The following is a 22,020-nucleotide window of genomic DNA, read 5'->3' as shown; positions in this document are numbered from 1 at the left end:
GAGAGAACGGCAATCAGCCAGACAAGGAGACACCTGGTCTGCAGTGAAGGCTGTAGCAGATGAATGACTAAGAGGGTCCCGTGACGCCCCAGCACACAAGAATGGGTCCTTCCTCCTCGGAAGGTCACATAAGGGAACAGAAAGGGCCTGTTCTCTCTGCCAGAAAGCTGTTCCCCTGCCTCTCCCCTGCCTGCTCCCTCTCATCCTCCAGTCTCTGCTCAAATGTCACCTCCTCAGAGGGGCCTCCCCGAACCCCCGCCTTGTAAGTGCTGCACCCCAGATCATTCTCTAACACAGATCCCTGGTGCGGCGTCTTCACCTCCTTGTCACTTCTCCGTACACCTGCCCAGCGTCTACCTTCCCCTGCTTAAAAGGTACCCTCCTTGAAAGCAACACCCTCGGTCACTTTGCTCCCTGCCGCATCCTCCACACCTGGCCTATACAAGGCACGTGGAGGGTGCTCCACAGATGTCTGCTGAATGAGTAAATAAAATCCCAGCTTTGTCTCCCACTCGCTGTGTGACCTGTGTTAGTGACTTAACCTCTCTGAGCTTCTTCATTCTACCAACGGCAAATTTCGTGTTAAAAGACCATAGTCGTGAGTCATGAATATACGTTTCATCTTCAAATGAAATTACGGACCTTGTCACTTATAAACTGCGGTGCTAATGTTAGCCATTGTTAGTAATAATGAAAAATTAGTCACTCAATTGCCCAAAGACAGTGTCTGTTTCTCTTCAAAGTGTGAAGACGCCGTGAAATCTTTTGAGAAGTGGGCATCTGCCCCCAAACCTGCATTTTTCCGGCAAGAATGTTAAGGTTTTTATTTTACAGCCTCTAAAAGCAGTATCCAGAGGCCGTGAATACAATAAACATTTCCTGGGTACACTCTGTGTACCTGGCACTGCGCTGCGCCATGAGGCCTCCTCAGAAATAACGCGACCCCACGTTAGAGGAACGCGGGGTCTGGAGTACCAGAGGTGGGGGACACTGGTAACAGACCAGACATGTTGTAAGCACAGCCACGGAGGGTTCCACCAAGTGCTGCAGACACGTAAGGGGAAGGACCCGCCTGCAGAGGTCCTTCGTGCCCCCAACCTTTTCCAAGCACCAACTACGTGGTAATTCGAGGTGCTGGGATACGACAGTGAACGAGACGTGTAAGATCCCACCTGTCATGAGGCTTACATTCTGAAGGAGACAGTAAGTAAGCAAACAAACAGCAACAAAAACCCAAACGACTAGATAAACGAGGCAAATGTTAGTCATCCAGCAAAACACCAAAGCAGAAGCAAAGGAAGCAGGAGCCAGGCGGCCTCCTGAGTTCGAAACCCCAGTTTCACTACGCACTGTTGAGCCTAGAGCATTCCTCGATATCTTGATTTCTAAAACGGGAAGGACAGTAGGCTTGACCTCACACGGCTGTGGTGAGAATTCAGTGAGTTAATGCAAATACTTGGAATAGTGCCAGGCATGGGGCCACTGAGCAAGTCGATGAGGACAGGGTGAGGCAACACAGAGTGGCGATCAGGAAATGTCTGTCTGATGAAGACACAAGGGCATTAAGATCTAGGGGAGATGCATTCCAAGCCCCAGAGAACCGCAGGTAAAAAGGTCTCCAGGCAGTAATGAACCTGGGTATGACGCAGAAAGAGAATGCTGCCAACGAGAAGACGCATTAGAAACTTGCAGCCCACAGAACAGAGTGTGGGATTTTCTCCTTGGGCTAGAGGTAAGCTACTAAACAGTTGGGGAGGGGGAGGCCAGGCATGCTCCGACTTAATGTAAAGGAGGGTCATTCCAGCTGGGTATGGACAGCAGGGTGGAGAGAAAGAGAGGCAGCAAGGGTGTCCATTGAAAGAAGGAATGAAGGCAAGATCTGCCACCCAAGGCCAGAGACCCACTGTGCACAATGAGGCAGGACTCTCCAAACCCTCCTCCATCTGGGGACATGTTGAGGCCAAAATATGGGAAAGATGATTAAACTCTGACACAAGGAAGAGACTGCAGTAGATAGCCTGTGAACCCAAGTGAAAGAAAGAAAGAAAGAAAGAAAGAAAGAAAGAAAGAAAGAAAGAAAGAAAAAAGAAATGAAATTAAGCAATTGAGCAAAAATACATCTCCTTGGGGCGCCTGGATTGCTCAGTGACTTAAGCATTCCACTCTTGATTTTCGCTCAGGTCATGATCTCACGGTTTGTGGGTTCGAATCCCGCATCAGGCTCTGCACTGACAGTGTGGAGCCTGCTTGTGAGCCTCAATCTCTCTCTCTCTCTCTCTCTCTCTGCCCCTCCCTTGCTTGTGCCCTCTCTAAATAAATAAACTTAAAAAAAATACATCTCCCTTTACATTTAAAAATGTTTTAATGTTATTTTTGAGAGAGAGAGAGAGAGAGAGAGAATGAGCAGGGGAGGGGCAGAGAGAGAGGGAGACACAGAATCTAAAGCAGGCTCCAGGCTCTGAGTTGTCAGCACAGAGCCTCATGCGGGGCTCGAACTCACAAACCGTGAGATCATGACCTGAGCCAAAGTCGGACACTTAACCAACTGAGCCACCCAGGTGCCCCACCCTTTACATTTTAGAACATATTACAATTAATATTGATCTTCCCTACACTGACACTGAGTACTTACTTATGTGCCCAGGATAATCTACTGAATTTATTTTCTCATTCAATTCTCATACAACCCCTATCCATTCATTCAACAATTCAACCAATATGTCTTACTGGCACTGCTCTAGGTAAGACAGACAAAACTTCTACTCTTATGGAGCTTATACACTAGAGGCAGAGACAGAACCCAAACAAGGAAACAAAAAAATACTTCAGAGCATGATAAGAACTACAAGGAAGCAGAGTAAGAGGGTGAGGAGGGAGGAGGGAGGAGAAGCCTCTTTAGGAATGGTGGTCAGAGAAGATCTCCTGGAAGAGATAAGTCTGAACGGAGACGCGAATGATGAGCCAGCCACAGGCAAATCCGGGAAAGACTGTTCCAGGCGGGAGGCACAGAAAGTGCAGAGGCCCTGCTGGGATAGATAAGAGGTGGATGTACTTAGGGCACAGAAAGATCATGGTACCCATAGCCGAGTCAGTATAGAAGGCAGGATGTAAAGTTGGAAGGTAACCAGGGACCAGACAGGCCACAGGAAGCCATCCATGTTTCAACCCTAAGCACATATGGGAAGGGGTGCCTGGGTGGCTCAGTTGGTTGAGCGTCTGACTTCGGTTCAGGTCATGATCTCACAGTTTGTGGGTTCGAGCCCCGCATCGGGCTCTGGGCTGACAGCTCAGAGCCTGGAGCCTGCTTCAGATTCTGTGTCTCCCTCTCTCTCTGCCCCTGCCCTGCTCATTCTCTCTCTCTCTCTCCCTCAAAAACAAATAAACATTAAAAATTAAAAAAAAAAAAAAAAAAAAACATGGGAAGCTGCTAGAAGACTGAGTAGATTGCTCTGGGCACCATGTGGAGAAGGAGCCCAGAGGAGCAGGAAGTGGACGCTGGGAGTCTGAGCATGAGCCTGGATACACTGGGGCAAAGTGATAGCACTCATGGTGGATTGTGAAAACAGAATCAAGAGGACTTGGTAAAGGACCAAGTGTGGGAATGTGGTGGGAAACGGAAAAGGAATTACCAATGAGGACTACAAGGTTTCGGCTGAACACCATTACCTGGGTGCCATCAATAAAAATTAGGAAAACTGGAACAGGAGCAGATTGGGAGAAAAGTTATAGAAACAAACAAGGCTATTAATATTTTTTACTATTTTGAGAGAGTGAGAGAGAGAGAGAGAGAGAGCATGCGTGCACATGAGAGAGAAAAGGAGCAGAGACAGAGATGGAGAGAATCACAAGTAGGTTCCCCGCTGTCGGTGAGGAGCCTGACTGGGGGCTCGATCCCACAAACCGTTGAGATCGTGACCTGAGCAAAAAAACTAGAGTGGGACGCTTAACCAACTGAGCCACCCACGTGCCCCGACAGCTGTTAGTATTTTCGGTTCACAGATGAGTAAGCAGCTTCAGAGAGAGATCGAATAGCCTGTCCCAAGTTCACCTAAGTGGAATTACTGTTCTCATATGAATGTATTTTTACTCTCATTGCACCCAATATAATTTTATTACCTCTAACTTACAGATGAGGAAACTGAGCCCAGAGATGAGAAGCCTACACAGCTTGCAAGTAGCAGCAGAGCCAAACAGATATCAGATCTAACAATAGATACATTTTCCGACAGAAGAGACACGCTGGGAGGAATCCCAGACCAGGTAGAAAAGGGTGTGAGGTTTGAATAAAAGCACGTCCTCGGATGTCTTTCAATGCTTTGAAATCCCCCAATAAGATTTCAGGACAAACTCCGGAGACCCGACAGTCATTGAAAGGACAGCACGGTTGCCCTTCGTAGCAAAGCGGTCGCCACTTCAGAATCACAATCGCTAAGCTGCTGATTCCCGGCCTCCAGCTTAGACATAGTTAAATAACCCGTCCGTGGAGGTGAGACCCGCAGTCTCCATCCTACACTTCGGCGCCCCATAAATCTTTGCCCTACAAAATTTGAGAACCTTGGAGTGTGGCTGGAATCCTGGCGGCCGCCCTCTACACTAGCAATATAACCTTCCCCTCTGGGCATGTTACCAACACTAAAAGGCGGGGGGCGGGGGTGGTACAGGGGGCGGGGGTAGGGGATGGTAACTTTAACCTCTGCCCCGACTCTCGACCTGCCCCCAGCTGTGAGACTCGAGCCACACGACTAGCTAGAGAAGACCGGAGCCCCGGTCACGGTGCGATACAGAGAGGCCGAAGCGTCCGCGAAACACGGGGGGGGGGGGGAGGGACACAGAAGGGCGGTCACCGCTGCCCGCCCCCAACCTCCACTGCCGGGCAGCCACGTTTCAATAATTCGGAACGCCCTCTCGGGGCCTCGCCGGAGGCGCCCGTGACGTAATCGTAAACACACCTCCGGCGTCTCGGCTCCTCAGAGACCCATCGGGCCACCTAGCAGAGAGTTGTGACGAACTTCCGGGTCTGCCGTTGCTTTACGACTCGTGCGTCCGCCCTTGAGTCCGGAGGAAGCAAGAACGCAGTTTACGACAGCGTCGGTTGTGTTTACGGCGCCGGCCGCTGCGCGCGCATCTTCTCTCCTTTTCCCTCTCTGTTCCTCCGAGGGCTGCTGGGTGTGTGGTCTTCGGCCTGGACCATCTCTCGCCATCGGGGCCGCTCGAGGCCTTTACAGGTGAGTGGAGTGTCCCTTAAGGTTCTCCGTATCTCTGGAGCCGGTTTGGACTTTGCGCAGCCTTCGGGGGCCTTCCGGAAGAGGCCTCTCGTACGTCTCCGGCCACTTCTGCTCAGCTGGGCGGGGCACGAATCCGCCTTTCGGGGACCCCAGGCCCGACACACTTAGGGATGCGGGGCACGGCCTTATGGGTAAGGTTCTCTGACCTTGGGCTCCGCTTTGCGGCCACGGGCTGAGCGACTTTGATAATACCACTTAACCCCTTTGGGTCTCAGGGTCTTTTCAAAGCGATCAGAGGCTCTTTGAGCTGCCGTGGAAGGAGGTACTGACTGTACCAAGCTGAGCAGTGTTCGATCCTGCTCTGAGGAGTCCGCAGTCCGAAGGTTTTCTTTCCTTTTCTGTGAAATGGAAGGCTGTGGTGGAGCAGGTGTGGTCTCTGATTTGAAACTCTCCCCCCAGGGACTGATGGCATATGATCTGTGGTGGCCACGGTAATCTGCGCAATACCGTGCCCTGCCAGCCATGGGCCCCTTCTGACTGCCCTGTGGTGGCCTCCCCACCCTGTCCCTGTAGCCGGTACAGCTGTCACTTCGATATAACAGAGTGGCTCTTTCTGTTTCTGGTTCTGTTCTGCTCGCTCTTATTTTGAATGGGTTGAAGCCAGGGGACTTCCTCCCCCTGGAGAAATGTATGCCAAGCCTTGGGTCTGTTTCCTTCTTGAGCTGTGAGAGAGGACTCGATTTCTTAAACGTTTTGAAACATCATTACTGGGTTACTAGGTATAGTCTAAATCCCCATTTTTTTCGGGGTGCCTGGGTGGCTCAGTTGGTTAAACATCGAACTTCCGCTCAGGTCATGATCTCACACCCCATGAGTTCGAGCCCCGCATCGGGCTCTGTGCTGACAGCTCGGAGCCTGGAGCCTGCTTCGGATTCTGTGTCTCTCTCTCTCTCTCTGCTCCTGCCCCATTCATGCTCTGTCTCTCTCAAAAATAAAACATTGTAAAAAGTAACACCCCATGTTTTCTCAGCCTGCTGCCCAGCTATAACGTAATGGCAAGAATGTTGGACTTGGTGCAGACAACCCTGGAAATCAAGTCTGTTTTTGAAACAATGGACGGATCGACAGCTGAGCTGCAAATTTTTAATTTAGCATAGTATCTGACATTGTAGGAGCTCCATAAATACGTATTTTAGTGTGAATTGTCTTGAAACTGCCACGCCTGCCCTCAGTCCCCTTTCTGTAGTGTAGCTTAAGCTTAGAGTTGAAGGACGAAGGTCTCTGTTGCTGTCACCCAGGTGTCACTTCTGGAGGAAGCCTGAATCTCTCTTCCTGTCATGGGACACTGAGAACTTACTAAGGTCACTGTGCCTGTGTGCTTTGATGGCTGCCTCCAGAAATACTCGTGTAGTGAATGTTCCTCTGGGAGCTCACCTGAGGATTATGATGGATGATGAGGTTTTTGATAGAAACCATCAGGCAGAGATGTGCTCTGTAGCCCCTGGCTTTTTCTCTCTCAAGAGGAGCTGTAGCCTCACACAGAGTGTGAATTCCAGCCAGACTGCTTTGGTTCAGATTTTTTCGTCAACTAGCATTGCAAATTTGAACAACTTCTTAGCTTCTCTGTGCCTCAATTTTCTTACCTGAAGAGTGGGGATGATACTAGCCGCTACGCCAGGATCATTGGGAGGATTTACTGAATTGGTGCAGAGTAAACACTAAGAACAGTACCTGGTACTCGTAATATTATGAACATGTGATGATTGGCCACTTCTACGACCTAAGGTTCATGGTAATGTCAGCTTTCTGACAGGCTGTCCACTTGCTCTGCGTGAGGGTCTGCATTGATGGCAGAAAATCGGGAGAACGAGAAAGAAAAGTTGAATAGCGGGATATGCTTACGGACTCTTTCCCAGCACTCTGTGTAAATGTATTTTTGCAAGTCTAAGTAGTAATGGTGTAGCATTTTACAGCGAAGGCATTTTCATATGCGTAACTATTAAGTCTTTGACCCTGGTCTTGTGCTATGAATTAGACAAGGGTCTCACTCACTTTACAGATGAAAAGACTGAGGCTTAGGGACGCTACGGATTGTATGCCTTGGTGAAGGTGCTTCTGGAAACTAGATCGTGGTTATTACGCTTGAGAAAAGGTTACTACATTCCATCAAATCTGAGACCCCGCTGAGTTTAAGAAGCACCACTGTCGTATGTAGACTAAGAAAAACTGCCGATTAAGGTGAGACAGTCCATCAAGCGGAAGATGCAGCCTTGTTTCAAAGATATTATAGTGGAAAAAGTGGGTGTCACAAGCAGCACAATACGGTAAATGAGTCTTCGTATTTGTCCTCTGAGTTTGAAGTACTCACAGTATTATCTGTGACTTCCATTTTGTGTGTCGCTTTTCTGATTTTATCATTCTGTCTTAGCTTACCTCAAATGGAAGGCTTTTTGTGCTTGGAGGCCTTTCTTCACAAAGCTCCTCACATTATTTGTATCTTTAAGATTCTAGAAGATGGCAAAGTTCATGACACCTGTGATCCAGGACAACCCCTCGGGTTGGGGTCCCTGTGCAGTTCCTGAACAGTTTCGGGATATGCCCTACCAGCCGTTCAGCAAAGGAGATCGACTAGGAAAGGTACTTGGCCCGTCAGTGACGGTGACTCTCTCGAGCCGTGACCACTGTCGTCCGTTAGATCGTTTCGATTTTATTCTCTCAAAAGAATTTAACTCCTGTGCTCCTCACGGAGACGCTGGCTAGGAACAGCTATAACGTCTGGGTCCTTCCAGTAGTCATGGGAGAGCTGGGCACTTGGCAGAGGCATCGTGAGCCAGTCCTTACACTTTCCCAGACTGCGTCTTTGCGTACGGGGGCTTCTGGGTCAGCAGAAACTTGCCTGATTGACCTGCGTGCTCTGTCTTCTCTTGTTGCCTCATAGGTTGCAGACTGGACAGGTGCCACATATCAAGATAAGAGGTACACGAGTAAGTGTTCAACTGACCGCCCAGATCAAGGCCTTGGGAGGATTGTTACTTTTTCCAGTGACCTCCATCCAAAAACATTCCAGGATGTTTTGCTAACGATAACACGTAGTTTTTAGGGGCAGGAGCTGAACTGTAGACAATAACCACATACATTTTTTTGAAATGGTCCCAAAACTAAAGACTGGTCATTAAGGAGGTTTAACCTGTTACAGTGGGATTTTTTTCCTTCCACTTTTAGGGAGGCATAAACCCTTTCACAGATCTGTTGAACTCCTTCCCATTTGGTACCCTAGTGCCTGGGATTTACCGAACCTGTGAAGCCAATCGGTGGACTCCAGGTCTACAACCCCTGATTTTAAGATCTTGATACAGTAGATGGGTTGGTGGTGTTGGTGTTGTCGTCTCATTTTTTCCTGTGCCAGTTGAGATTGTTGGAAGTGGCTTAGTTGGAGTGAGTACCCAGTTAGGATGATCTGAGGCTAGGGTCAACAGTAAAGTATATCATAACCCGTTAGACCTGTCTGCTTGGGGTACCAGATGATGTAAGTGGTTGCATATTTGCATAACGCATACCCCATATTTGCCCTTTCTGGAGTAGTAAACCTTAATTCCTGTCCTCATAGAGTAAGGCAGGGTGTGAAATGGGCTTATCTTAAGGAACTCAGACTCTGTCTTGACTTAGAAATTTCTTTAGACCAGAGCTTTTCAGACTGGAATGTGCACAAGAATCACCTGGGGATCTTCTGAAAACATTGATTCTGACGTAGTGGGGCTGGGCGGAGTCCATCAACGTGCACTTCCGTTAAGGGTCCTGAGAGCACACTCGAAATAGCAGGGCTTTAGAGGCGCCTGGGTGGCCCAGTCGGTTAAGCATCCGACTTCAGCTCCGGTCATGATCTCACAGTGCGTGAGTTCAAGCCCCACGTCGGGCTCAGTGCTGACAGCTCAGAGCCTGCTTCGGATTCTGTGTCTCCGTCTCTCTCTGCCCCTTTCCCAGTTGTGCTCTGTCTCTCAAAAATAACTAAAAACATTTTTTAAAAAAAGTTTTAAAAGAAATAGCAGGGCTTTAGAAGAGCAGGCGTGCAGAGTCTGTAGGTAGTATCTGTTACACGTCGTCCCCTTTGCCTGCAGATAAGTACTCCTCTCAGTTCGGTGGTGGAAGTCAGTATGCTTATTTCCACGAGGAGGATGAAACCAGTTTCCAGCTGGTGGACACAGCACGCACACAGAAAACCGCCTACCAGCGGAATCGGATGCGATTTGCACAGGTAGGCCAAGAGCCGGCAATCTGACCGTCTTGGGGCCATTACCCGTGGCTGCCACCTGCTAAAAGTGCTTCCTTGCACATAGTGACAGGAGGAAAGTGTGTTCTCCTAGGTCTTCCAGTGACTCCCAAGTAGCTGACCAGTGACACGTTGCGCTAAAGTAAACGTGGGCTGGGTCCAGAGATGGTCTAAATAGTTTAGCTTTCTGCTGACCAGTGGCCAGGACCTCATGCCTCTGTGCTGAGAGTGGGGTGTTTGTGCCAGGTAAAAAGATGCCTGATGCCTCATTTAATTGCTGTGTGCAGCCTTTATTAAGTAGATGGTCCGGTCGGGCTGCATCTTCCTATGTATAAAGAGGCAAACTACAACTCTAACAAGGGCCCATAAACCTACTTCAATAAAAAATGTCGTGTGAACGTCTAAGCCAGTTCCAAGTACAGACCTCCCCCTGGGCACTCCCTGCTGTTGGTCAGATCCCCAAGGTTTTAGCGTGGCTGTTTTTTCTTGATTCCCAGCGGAACCTCCGCAGAGACAAAGATCGACGGAACATGTTGCAGTTCAACCTGCAGACCCTGCCTAAGAGCGCCAAGCAGAAGGAGAGGTGAGGTTTCCCACATCCTCCTGGATTGAGTTGTTCTTCCGGGACCGACCGTGCTCTGAAATCACTAGGCCAACGGTGGTCTTCCCCGTCACTGCCAAACAAGCAAAAATTCCTTCCTGAAGGCCGTTAAGCCACTGGTGTAGCCTGGCCTCATTTTCCAAGGGCCAGTTCTTGGCAGATAGTGTGGCGGGAAGGTCCCTGGCAGTGGCCGTGTGCACTGGCCAGAAGCGAGGGTAGGTAAGATGAGCTCTGGGGCTCAGCTGGGCCCTGTGAGCTGTGCGGTGCGGCGGCCACACCCAGGCTGGTGCTGCCATTGGACCGTCCATAGGGCGAGTAAAACCCAGCTGGTGGGTGCTGGGGGTCAATATGCCTCCTGTAACACTCTTAAGGTCTCCTCTTTTTCACGAAGTCCCTGTTTTCTTAGTTCAGAGAAGTCACTAATGATGCTGAGGTTCAGCCGAAGAGAATGGCAGCTTTTCTGCCTTTTGAAAAGCCAGTGACTCAAAGATCTGCACCAAAAGCACAGTCTTCTTGTCTTTCTAGAGAACGCATACGACTGCAGAAAAAATTTCAGAAACAGTTCGGAGTGAGGCAAAAATGGGACCAGAAGTCACAGGTAGTGTATCCACACCAGAGTTCTGTGTAGAAATTCAGTTTTGCGTATGTGTTTGGTTTTGTAACTGCTTCATTGAAACATAATTCACATATCACACCATCCACTCATTGAAAGTGTACAAGTCAAGTCAGTGGCTCTTGGTACATTCACACATATGCTCCAGTCAGTTTCAGAACGTTTGAATCATTGTGAAAACAACACATACCCTTCGGCAGCCGGCCCCGGTTCTCCCCAGCCCTTGGCTGCCACCGGTCTTTTCTGTCTCTGGATGTGCCTCTTCTGGACATTTCACATAAATAGAATCCTACGACGTGTGGTCTTTTGTGTAGCTCCTTTCACAGTTCATCCCTGTTGTGGCATGTGTCGGCACATTGCTGAATTTGTTGTGTGGACACACTGCATTTTTGTGGGTGGTTTTTTGGTTGTTTTTTTTTTTTTTTTTTTTTTTTTTTTTAACGTTATTTATTTTTGAGAGAGAGAAGGAGACACAACTTGAAGCAGGCTCCAGGCTCTGAGCTGTCAGCACAGAGCCCGATGCCGGGCTCGGACCCACAAAAGGCAAGATCATGACCTGAACTAAAGTCGGAAGCTTAACCGACTGAGCCACCCAGGTGCCCCCATACTGCGTTTTGTGTATGCGTTCACCAGTACATGGCCGTCTGGGTGGTTTCCACCTGTTGCTATTACGAAAAACGCTGCCATGAACGTTCACATACAAATGCTCGTGTGGACACTGTGATAAATGAAGAACACGTGAGGGCAAGTGAGGAGCTCCAGATTGCGGCGGTTAGATTTTGCCGGATGTGATGTTTCTATGTCAAGGGTAAATAGCTGACGTCCAGAGAGAAATAAAAGAAGCTGCCACGGCTTCTTTAGGAAGAACCCATACGCACGGAAAACACGTATGTTCCCTGGGCGCCGGCATTACGTGGGAGTCAAGTTCCCGGGTTGTTTTTGACCCCTTGACTCCTTCGTTCCCCTTCGAGATTGTAAACTCCGAATTCGGGGTCAGGGATTCTGGCTCCTACAGCACCCAGCACGTGGTAAACGTTCTGGACACGTTTATTGGCTAAAAGCCCTTCGCGCTGCTAAGCTGCCTTCTGCTTCTGCCTCGCACTGGCTGTAACTCTCTTCCCTCCCCTGGTTTTGCACTGCAGAAACCCCGAGACTCTTCAGTGGAAGTCCGTAGTGACTGGGAGGTGAAAGAGGAAATGGACTTTCCTCAGTTAATGAAGATGCGCTACTTGGAAGTGTCAGAGCCTCAGGACATGTGAGTGGCGTCTTGTGCTACCTTCCGCCGTGCACTTGTGTGGACCAGCTGGCAGTGAATGTTTTCTCAAGCCTTAGTGTTTCCAAAAAGGATTGGCAGGCGCTTAAATACATTGTATAAGATTAACAGACACTTTTTTATTTTTTTTTAAGTTTATTTTATTTTGAGAGAGAGACAGCACAAGCAGGGAAAGGGGAGAGAGAGAGAGAGAGAGAGAGAGAGAGAGAGAGAGAACCAAGCAGGCTCCACACTGCCAGCGCGGAGCCCGATGCGAGGCTCGAACTCGTGAACAGTGAGATCATGACCTGAGCCCAGATCATGACCTGAGCCGAAATCGAGAGTCAGACGCCAGGCGCCCAACAGATACATTTTTTAAAACTCAGGGCCAAGGGGCGCCTGGGTGGCGCAGTCGGTTAAGCGTCCGACTTCAGCCAGGTCACCATCTCGCGGTCCGGGAGTTCGAGCCCCGCGTCGGGCTCTGGGCTGACGGCTCAGAGCCTGGAGCCTGTTTCCGATTCTGTGTCTCCCTCTCTCTCTGCCCCTCCCCCGTTCATGCTCTGTCTCTCTCTGTCCCAAAAATAAATAAACGTTGAAAAAAAAAAAATTTTAATAATAAAAAATAAAATAAAATAAAATAAAACTCAGGGCCAAGAGGGGACCAGCAGAGAGTTCGCTGACGTTAAACTTGAGATTTCTTTCCGCTTCCTGACCTCACGAGCAAAAGAGAAACTTAAGTTACGTAGCTCTTTCCGCAGGACGAGAAAGACCACAGGTCGTCCACAGGAAAGCTTTTCCTGATGTTTCAAAGAGCTGCTTGCCTGAAGCAGATTCAAACAAACAGCTGATCTCCTTCCCATTTGCTTTGCGTGTCTTCCCCGCCTCCCCTCAGTGAGTGCTGTGGGGCGCTGGAATACTACGACAAGGCCTTTGACCGCATCACCACGAGGAGTGAGAAGCCGCTGCGGAGCATCAAGCGCATCTTCCACACCGTCACCACCACGGACGACCCGGTCATCCGAAAGGTGGGCGCCCCCTTCCGCCGCTCGCCACCCCCCTGTGTGGGGAGTGCTGCCGGCCTCTACGGCTGAGGCCTCAGGAGGAACAGAGCCCGCGGGGACCTACGTGAATCATCTGAGCCTTGAAAAGCCCTTTATTTTATTTTATTTTATTTTATTTTATTTTATTTTATTTTATTTTATTTATTATTTTTTTTAACGTTTATTTATTTTTGAGACAGAGACAGCATGAACGGGGGAGGGGCAGAGAGACAGGGAGACACAGAATCTGAATCAGGCTCCAGGGTCTGAGCTGTCAGCACAGAGCCCGACGTGGGGCTCGAACCCACGGACCGTGAGATCATGACCCGAGCCGAAATCAGACGCTTAACCGACTGAGCCACCCAGGCACCCCCAGTTTCCATGTTTTTAGTTCTGCTTTTATGTATTTATTTATTTATTTAATGTTTATTTATTTTTGAGAGAGACAGAGACAGAATGCGAGTGGGTTAGGGGCAGAGAGAGAGGGAGACACAGAATCTGAAACAGGCTCCAGGCTCTGAACTGTCAGCACAGAGCCTGACGTGGGGCTCGTACTCACGGACCGCGAAATCATGACCTGAGCCCAAGTCGGCCGCTTAACCGACTGAGCCGCCCAGGCGCCCCTCGGAAAGCCCTTTAGATGCGACGCTCCTGAATCAGACAGGATTAGGTGGAAATACGGGCCCCTTGCTGGTTAGCCCCTGATGCTGGTAATAGAGCAGAGCCGGGCCCACTTCCCAGCCCTGCCGCGCTTCCCGGCACCACCCCCTCGCATCTCCTGCCTCTGAAGTGGGTCGGAGGCGCTTACCGCATGCCACCGGGGTGAGGGGTGTGAGGTGCCATCCCGGAACGTCGTGGGCGCTCGGAGAGCCGCAGGGTCCCTCGTACCCTAAGGTGGGGACTGCCAGCAGGCAGACCTGCCGCACGCACGCTCCTCACACGGCTAGAGGGCGCGTGCGTGCGGGAGGGTGTGAGGGCCCCTTGCAAACGAGTCCTCCGTGGGAATGGGCAGTGAGACTGGAGTGTCTTCACATCTTGCTCTCTGCCCTCTTTGCAGCTGGCAAAAACTCAGGGGAACGTGTTTGCCACCGATGCCATTCTGGCCACGCTGATGAGCTGCACCCGCTCTGTGTACTCCTGGGACATCGTTGTGCAGAGAGTCGGGTCCAAGCTCTTCTTCGACAAGAGGGACAACTCTGACTTTGGTAAGAAGCCTGTCTGGGAGCGACGCGACGGGGTTGGGTGTGCTGAGGGCTCAGAGCAAGTCCCTGGTCCTGGAGCGGGGCTGGGAGTGGCCTGTCTCCCCACGGGCAGTGACAGCTGTGGCCAAAGCCCTCCCGGCCCCCTGAGAGGCCTGGCAGAGGGAAGGACGGTCCCTGCTGTCCCAGCTCGAGGTGCCAGCTTCCTGAGTCCTCCCGGGACCCCAGCGCTGTGCTGGCAAGCGTTACCCGTTTGAATGGCACTTTCCTGACTTCCAGCTCTCCGTAGCACCTTTAACGTTACCTTCGCGTTTTTTTTAATGCTTTTTCTTCTTCACGTCGGTGTGTTTATACAGGGAAAAATACATTTGCCTGTATTTCACACGACACGGACGTGTGCGCGTGTGCGCGCACGCCATGGGGGGAAACCAGGTCGCTGAGAACTAACGGCAGTGAGACAGAATGATACAATTACATTCTACGCCTGAGCCTTGGGGCCCTCTCTTTGTTAAAAAGCTAACAAAATCAGACAGGCTCTTGAAGAATCCAAACAGATTGAAATGGGGTAGCCTTCTTACAGCTCGCTCGACTGTGACATTAGAGGGGATCTAAAGTTACCCGGCAGCACTCCCCACTCCCTCCCCAGTCTGCCCACACTTGACAGAGCCATGTGAGTAGGTGGTGGGTCTTGGAAGGACAGGCCTGCATCGCTAGCCCCTCCCTGAAGTGCCAGGCACACCATGGGCGACCCGGTTTCACGGGTGCGTGACCACACTGCCGCTTTTGCAGACCTCCTGACGGTGAGTGAGACCGCCAACGAGCCCCCACAGGATGAAGGCAACTCCTTCAACTCGCCCCGCAACTTGGCCATGGAAGCGACCTACATCAACCACAACTTCTCCCAGCAGTGCTTGAGAATGGTGAGGCGGTGAGAGCGTCTGGGCATCGGCTTCTGTTTCGTCAGCTACCGTTTACTGAACGTCTGCTTTGTGGTAGGCTCCAGGGTTGTGGGACCGAGCAGGACAGACAGGGTCCCCGCCTGTCACAGAGGAGCTCCAGGCTGGGGCTTTGAGGTCAGGCTGCCTGACCAAACCTTAGATCCAGTGCTTTAGAGCTTTGGGGTGTGGGGTAGCTTTCTTGTCTGGACAGTCAGGATACTAATAATACTTACCTTCCACAGATAGGCCGTATAGATACCTTCAGTGTCGGACAGATAACGCTGATCTATACAAATACAGCGTTTAGGTGTTGAGGATATAGCGGTACACAAAGTTCCTGCCCTTAGGAGGCTATGTTATCGTGAAGGCAGAAAGACTGTAAACCTAGGTTGTGACAAACGGTGACGTGTGCTGTGGGGCAAAATGAAACAGGAGGGGCGTGGCTGCTAATTAAATGAGATACTCGAAGCTCGCCGGCAACACGTATAAGCATTCGAGATCCATCGGGGTTCATGCTTAAAGTCAGGAGGGGTAAATAGCCACCCGCCACGCAGGGAGCCCACAGCCCCCTCGAGGGCCCCGGGGAGCCGGCCAGGGCTGTAACTAAGCAGAGTGCAGGGTCTGGCCGATGGGCTTGGAAGCAAGTACTTGCTGTCTGGTGACGCCTTTGTCTGTTTACAGGGAAAGGAGAGATACAACTTCCCCAACCCAAACCCGTTCGTGGAGGACGACATGGACAAGAATGAAGTTGCCTCCGTCGCATACCGGTATGTCAACCCACCTGCGTGGGGTGGCTTCTCTGAAACGCGGGGTCTCCAGTGACCAGATAAGCTCCTTGTTCGTTGCAGTTACCGCAGGTGGAAGCTTGGGGACGATATCGACCTTATTGTCCGTTGTGAGCACGATGGTGTCATGACCGGAGCCAACGGGGAAGTGTCCTTCATCAACATCAAGACCCTCAACGAGTGGGATTCCCGGGTGAGGCATGCTTCGTCACCCTGTCTGTAGTTCCTGCGAGCGTTGTTGTCCCCGGCTGGTGTTTGCGAACCTCGGTTTCGTTTCCCCGTGCGTTACTTACAGAGCTTCCAAGATTTTTTTTGTCTTCAGAGTTTTTCTCCACCGAGTTCCTCATTGAGAAAGAGAACGTGTGTGTGTGTGTGTGTGTGTAGAACATGGTTATGGTTGAAGAACTTTTCTGCTTACTTTGCACATGGGAGCCAGTAGGAACTACCTTCTTACAGGACTCTCTCCTTCTCTATTCCACGCTGACCTCCCGTTGGCGTCTGCTCCCTGCAGGCGTCTGGTTTTGACCTCTCATCTGGGCTGGCGGGTTTCCTCTAAGCCTGGGAGCTCTTTGAGCTGTTCTTTCATTTACTGCAGCCACTACCTTCTTCAACCTTCTGATTCCTTTTTCCAACTCCTTCACTTACTGAACTCAGAGAGTGTTAGGTTAGCTGAGAGTTGGCTCTTCGGGAGGCATCTTGAAAGAAATGTGCTTCCTTCATTTTTCCACTCTCTATTTCCCTCTCGTGCTGGTGCCCCGTGAGTTTTGGGCCGCTTCCCTTTCTGAAGTTGCCCAGGCTTCTGTGCCTGAACTGGCAGTGGGTGGCAGTGCTCCTGGGTGCTGCTACAGAACAAAGGGTCCTCAGAGGGAAGGACAGCTCGGGCTAAGCCAGCGTTGAACAAGGGTCTAATGAGATGGAGCCCGTGGGCCATTTCCTTCTGACTTCGTTAGAGCCACGGGATTAACATTAACTGCTGCTGACTCCCACTCCCCCGGTGTTCCTTAGCCTCCGTCACCTGACGGGAGAGCACTCCAGAAGCATTTCTGCAGACCTAGCTCTGAGGCCAGTGACCTCTTCTCCGACTGTCCTCCAGGCCCCCCTGTAGTGTTCAGCATCGCTGTAGCCGTGTGGCCTTGCCCTCTGTGCTGTTCCCTCACTCTAGTCCCGTACATTTCTTGGTTCCCTTCACTTGTTTTGACACCAGTGGAGCCTTCTTTCAGGGTCAGTTCCCGACACGGCTGTTTTTGCCATAATGACTTCCTCATACAGCCTTGTATTAGTTTCCATTTGCTCCATAACAGATGACAGCAACCTAGAGGCTTAAAGTGAATCTGAAGGTTCTGGAAGAAACTTCCAAGCTCATTCTAGTTGGCAGAGCTCGGAGTTCCTTGCAGTTGTGGGACTGGGGTCCCCGTTCTCTTGCCACCGTCAGCTGGGGCCTCTCGGCTCCTAGAGGTCACCACACCCCGTGCCCTGGGGGTCATCCACATCCCGCGCCACGGGTCCCCTCCGTCTTCCAGGCAGAAACAGCACGGCAGGTTCTTCCCGTCTTCGACTTCTCTGTGTCTGGCTTATGCCCAGATTTAAGAGATTCAGGGTTAGGTGAGGCCCACCCATAGTCTCCTTAAGGGACCTTAATTACGCGTGCAGAATCCCTGACGTAGAAGGGAGCATAAGCACTGGAGCAGGGTTTCCTCATCCATACAGCCTCCACCCGCACTCGGGTAGGCGCCATAGGGGGCCACCGTAGAACTCGGCCTACCCCAGGCCTCAGCCTTGAACTCTTAACAGTGATTCCTCACATCTCTGGCTCGGCTGTGTACCAGCTTTGGGTCTCTCCTCCTCCCTTAGGCTCGGCCTCGAATCGACCCCGCCACGTCCCCCTCCCCCACACGGACTCTTAGGTCACCCTAGTTTCCGACGCTGTTGATTATGCCTGTTACTGTGCATTGACTTGTCTCCTAACTGATCCTCGTGCCCTCCTCCATCCCACCCCACCCCACCCCACCCCTCCCGGTTGATTTCTGCCAATTAATTCCGTCGAACGGCACAGATTTGTGGAGAGGCCCTTAAAATGCCACAGCAAACTCGCAAGGGTAATTTTGAAGAAACACATGTGTCCAAATACTGCTCCTGAATGGTTTTGGTCTAACTACTTGAACTCTAGTAGTAGTTTTTTTTCTCGCCTGTGGTTGCCATGAACCGAGACAGGCCGAGCACGTTGTGCCACGCAAACTTCCAGCAGTCACTTCACTCTGGGTCTCGAGTTCCCACGTCTCAGAAAGAGGTAGCTGGGGAAGATGGTCCCTCCTTCGTGGGCACATGTATATCCACAAGGCCAGACTGACCTCCTCCCCCTCTGCAGCCTCCACCCCCACCCAGGGCTGACCCGGCCTGTCTTTCCCTCTGTGCCTCTCAGGTCATGCCTCGCCCAGCCTCTGTTACTGGCCTCCCCTTGGTCAGCTAGTGCGTTCCCTCCACGAAGCCCTTCTTACCACACAACGCACGGTGAACCCTTGTCCCCGCCGTTCATCTGGCACTCGGTCGGCTTGTGCACGCGTTGTGTCCTTGTCTAGACAAGCTCTTGTGGAGAGAGGAGTTGCCGTCTGACGGGTGGCACATCTCTGCCTTTACGGTGATGACAGTCCTACCCATGATTTACGTGCAGACTCCCCCACTTCCAAGTCAAGCCCCCCGGGGAGTCCCTTCTCGGCCAGAGGAGGTTCCAGGCCTTGGGCGGTAGGAGCCCACCCTCATTCTTATGCCCGGGCTCTCCTCCTACAGCACTGTAATGGCGTAGACTGGCGTCAGAAGCTGGACTCCCAGCGAGGGGCTGTCATTGCCACCGAGCTAAAGAACAACAGCTACAAGTTGGCCCGATGGACCTGCTGCGCCTTGCTGGCCGGGTCGGAGTATCTCAAGCTTGGGTGAGACTCCCGTCCGGGGGCCATGAAGTCTTCTGCCGAGAGGAGGGGTGCGCAGAGAGACCCGTGCTTGCCTTTCCCCCTCCCTTGGGAAGAACCTGCATGTGGCCCCAGGCATTGCCGTGTCTCAGTGCGGCCCCGCCCCCACAGCACTAACACCCCTTCCCCCCCCACCCCGCTAGTTACGTGTCCCGGTACCACGTGAAAGACTCCTCACGCCACGTCATCTTGGGCACCCAGCAGTTCAAGCCCAATGAGTTTGCCAGCCAGATCAACCTGAGCGTCGAGAACGCCTGGGGCATCCTGCGCTGTGTCATCGACATCTGCATGAAGCTGGAGGAGGGCAAGTACCTCATCCTGAAGGACCCCAACAAGCAGGTCATCCGCGTCTACAGCCTGCCCGACGGCACGTTCAGCTCTGATGAGGACGAGGAGGAAGAGGAGGAGGAGGAGGAGGAGGAAGAAGGTGTGTGGCAGGCCTCGTTCTGAAGCCTAGAGTGAGCTGTAGGCTGGCTAGGGCCCGAGCCTCGTGGCCACCAATCTCTCTCTGTAGCCTTGATGTAAAACTTGCTGACAGTTCCGAGACTGGACTTTGGGGCAGCCTCCAGTCTGGCACCGGGAGCTGCTTTCAGGAGCCTTTAGATCCCAGGGGTCTGAGGAGGAGAGATGGGCTCTGGGCTAGTCACATGGGCCCAGAGCCACCTCTCCCTGCTTCACCAGAAACGCGTTGGCCCCACGAGGAACCGAAAGGCTTCGGAGTGGAGGTGGTGACAGTCCTAAGCAGCTCACCATACGGCACGGCTCATTTCTCTAACCTTTTTGTGTCTTTCAGAGGAAGAAACTTAAACCAGACAGTGACGCGGAGCTGGAGTTTGTCTCACTGAGCCTAGAAGGGCCTTGGATGCCTAGCAGGATGCTTGTTTGCTTGCTTGCTCTCTGGAGTTGAACAGGGAGAATAAAGTGTAACTGTTCAGTCTCTTACCTTCATCACGTGCTGACATTGTGACCGGCAGCCATTCCCCTCCCCCTCCCCCCATAGCCCTTGGAAGAGGGAGGTGAGATACAGCAGTTTTCTACCTGGAGTTCATAATCACGGCTCCTTCATTTGTTCTTGAGAGTTATTCGCGTCACACCGTTGTTAAAGGGTGAGCGCCCTAGGTATTTTCGTTCCTGGACCCCCCTGACACAAACCGTTGCTGGGGAGTGTCGTCAGTTGTGAGGTGCCTCCTGGAGATCCCCATAGGAAGTCCATTTCCACAGACGTGGGTGCCTGCTGGCTGTGCACCAGACCCATTTATTGCCCCTGGGAGACATAACTCCCTAGTGAAAGGTAAAGCAGGGCACGGTCTTGGAAGGTCGAGGTGGGTGTGCTGCTTATGAAGAGGACTGCCCCACAAGACTCTGATGGATGTTCCAGTGGGTGATGCTCAATGGTTGTAAATTATTTTGAAGTTTGGTTCGGGCAGGTGACAGTCTCAAGCCGGCACCCTCAAAGCAATGTGTCATAAATCTGCCACAGATGCTTAGGGTATGCAGACTTTTTTTTTTTTAATGTTTATTTTGACAGCAAGAGCATGCGAGCTGGGGAGGGACAGAGAATCCCAAGCAGGTTCTGCCTTGTCAGTGCAGAGCCCGACACAGGGCTCAGTCCCACGAACGATGACCTGAGCTGAAATGACGAGTCAGGAGTCAGACGCTTAACCAACCGAGCCACCCGGGCATCCCTGTAAAGTTTTTATAAATGAATAGTGTTCTGTTCTGGACACTAGGAAGTAATTACCTTGCCAGGTATACTAAGCTTTCTATAAATACATCATCTGAGCCTGAGCCCAAACTGTAATGCTGGTCGAAGTGACATCAGTGTACTGATGAGGAAACAGGCTCAGCTTTTGAGTAACCTTCCTGAAGTTACCATTTAACCAAAGTAATTGAGCCTCAGAAGGTAATGAAACGTTTATTCCTGTTCACGTTAGCTAGTGCATGAAACATGCTTCCTGGGGAGTCTGTGAAATAGGCAGATTGTTAAAAGTGGTGTGACAAGTGCCATGGGCGTTCAGACCTGGGCCTGGTACTCCCCCAAACTGCCTCTTGCAGCCCCATGATGCAGTCCAGCGGGATTCACTGGGGGAGGGGGGCAGGTGGAAGTTGGTTCCAGCCCTGGTCTCTGAAACCTTGGCACCGGCTTCCACACGCTTCATTTATTTTCTCTATCCCCTACCTCTGTCCATCCTGCTTGGGGCCATCAAGCTGCACTGCTTCAGTCCCGACTCCGAAACCTTCCATTGCTGCCTGTAATTCAGGGTCAGCCTACTGTCAAGGCCCTGCCCTGCTTTATCAGGCCAGATTTCCCACCACTCCCCAAATAAGACCAGTAACTATTTCAGGTACTTCGTTACTTGCCAGCACATATTCTCAAGTCTTCACAACCAGTAAGAAGCAGACCTTCCTACCTTAGTTTTGGTTAGGTACTTGGCATAGCCCGTCTGGTTTTGGTGTTTAGTCAACAAATGCTTACTGATGGCTCCCTGTTTGCCAGATACTGGAGAAAGCACTGAGGTCACCAGAGTGAATAAGATCATTTCTGCTCTATGGAACTTTTCTCTGATGTGGACACAACCTATAAATAGATGAGTGGCATTCCTTAGTGGATACGTTGTTCTGAGAGATCGAGGGAGACTTCTCTAGAGGACCCAGGGCCAATTTTTAACTAGAGGCTCCAGCCATGCGAAGCTAGACCGCAGAGTTCTTTCCACACTAGGCTTGGCTGCCCTAACCAGGAGCACTCTTGGCCCCGTCTCACCGAACTGCTTAACGCCCCCTTGAAGGTTCCTGTATTCTCAAAACTGCATATGTTCTGCCCTGTAAATCTAATGCAGGATCCACATTCCACCTCTGCAAAGCCAACCTCCATCAGCCAGTTCACCCGAAAAGCGGTTCTCCATCATCGGCCATCCACCTTTCGTGCTTCAGCCACACCCAGTTGCTGTGAATTAGCAGTGGATTTGCGTCTATACTGGCCTATCACAGGCCCCTTTGTTTACAACATTACCAAGAACACAACACATGACTCATAAATTAGAAACTTTTTGGAAAGAGCTCATAATTTGGAGTAAAAGGGGAGGGGTGAATCCCAGGTTCCACCGAACTGGGTGGTCTCAAGCAAATCGCTCCTAAAC

The 22,020-nt window shown here is 51.3% G+C and overlaps 1 protein-coding gene across 2 annotated transcripts; it reads left to right on the top strand.

Annotated features, from left to right (window-relative positions):
* Positions 1-5,123: 5,123 nt before the first annotated feature.
* On the top strand, positions 5,124-19,831 carry EIF3D (eukaryotic translation initiation factor 3 subunit D). Of its 2 annotated transcripts, XM_047065921.1 has the most exons (16): positions 5,145-5,225; positions 7,285-7,549; positions 7,730-7,862; positions 8,164-8,209; positions 9,341-9,477; positions 9,990-10,075; positions 10,619-10,691; positions 11,849-11,961; positions 12,851-12,983; positions 14,056-14,203; positions 14,987-15,117; positions 15,817-15,902; positions 15,984-16,113; positions 18,705-18,847; positions 19,027-19,310; positions 19,677-19,831. In XM_047065921.1, the coding sequence occupies exons 3-16, from the start codon at positions 7,740-7,742 to the stop codon at positions 19,688-19,690; spliced, it is 1,647 nt and encodes a 548-aa protein (XP_046921877.1). In that variant the 5' UTR covers positions 5,145-5,225; positions 7,285-7,549; positions 7,730-7,739; the 3' UTR covers positions 19,691-19,831. The 2 variants fall into 2 exon arrangements, with proteins under 2 accessions (XP_046921876.1, XP_046921877.1); XM_047065920.1 differs by lacking the exon at positions 7,285-7,549 and having other exon boundaries at positions 5,124-5,225.
* Positions 19,832-22,020: the final 2,189 nt, after the last annotated feature.

The sequence above is a fragment of the Lynx rufus genome, unplaced genomic scaffold, assembly GCF_022079265.1.
Source record: "Lynx rufus isolate CCGP_SWC_20201006 ecotype Redwood Valley unplaced genomic scaffold, mLynRuf1.p SCAF_7, whole genome shotgun sequence".
Lineage (NCBI taxonomy): Eukaryota > Metazoa > Chordata > Mammalia > Carnivora > Felidae > Lynx > Lynx rufus.
This window is presented reverse-complemented; position numbering and strand designations above follow the sequence as displayed.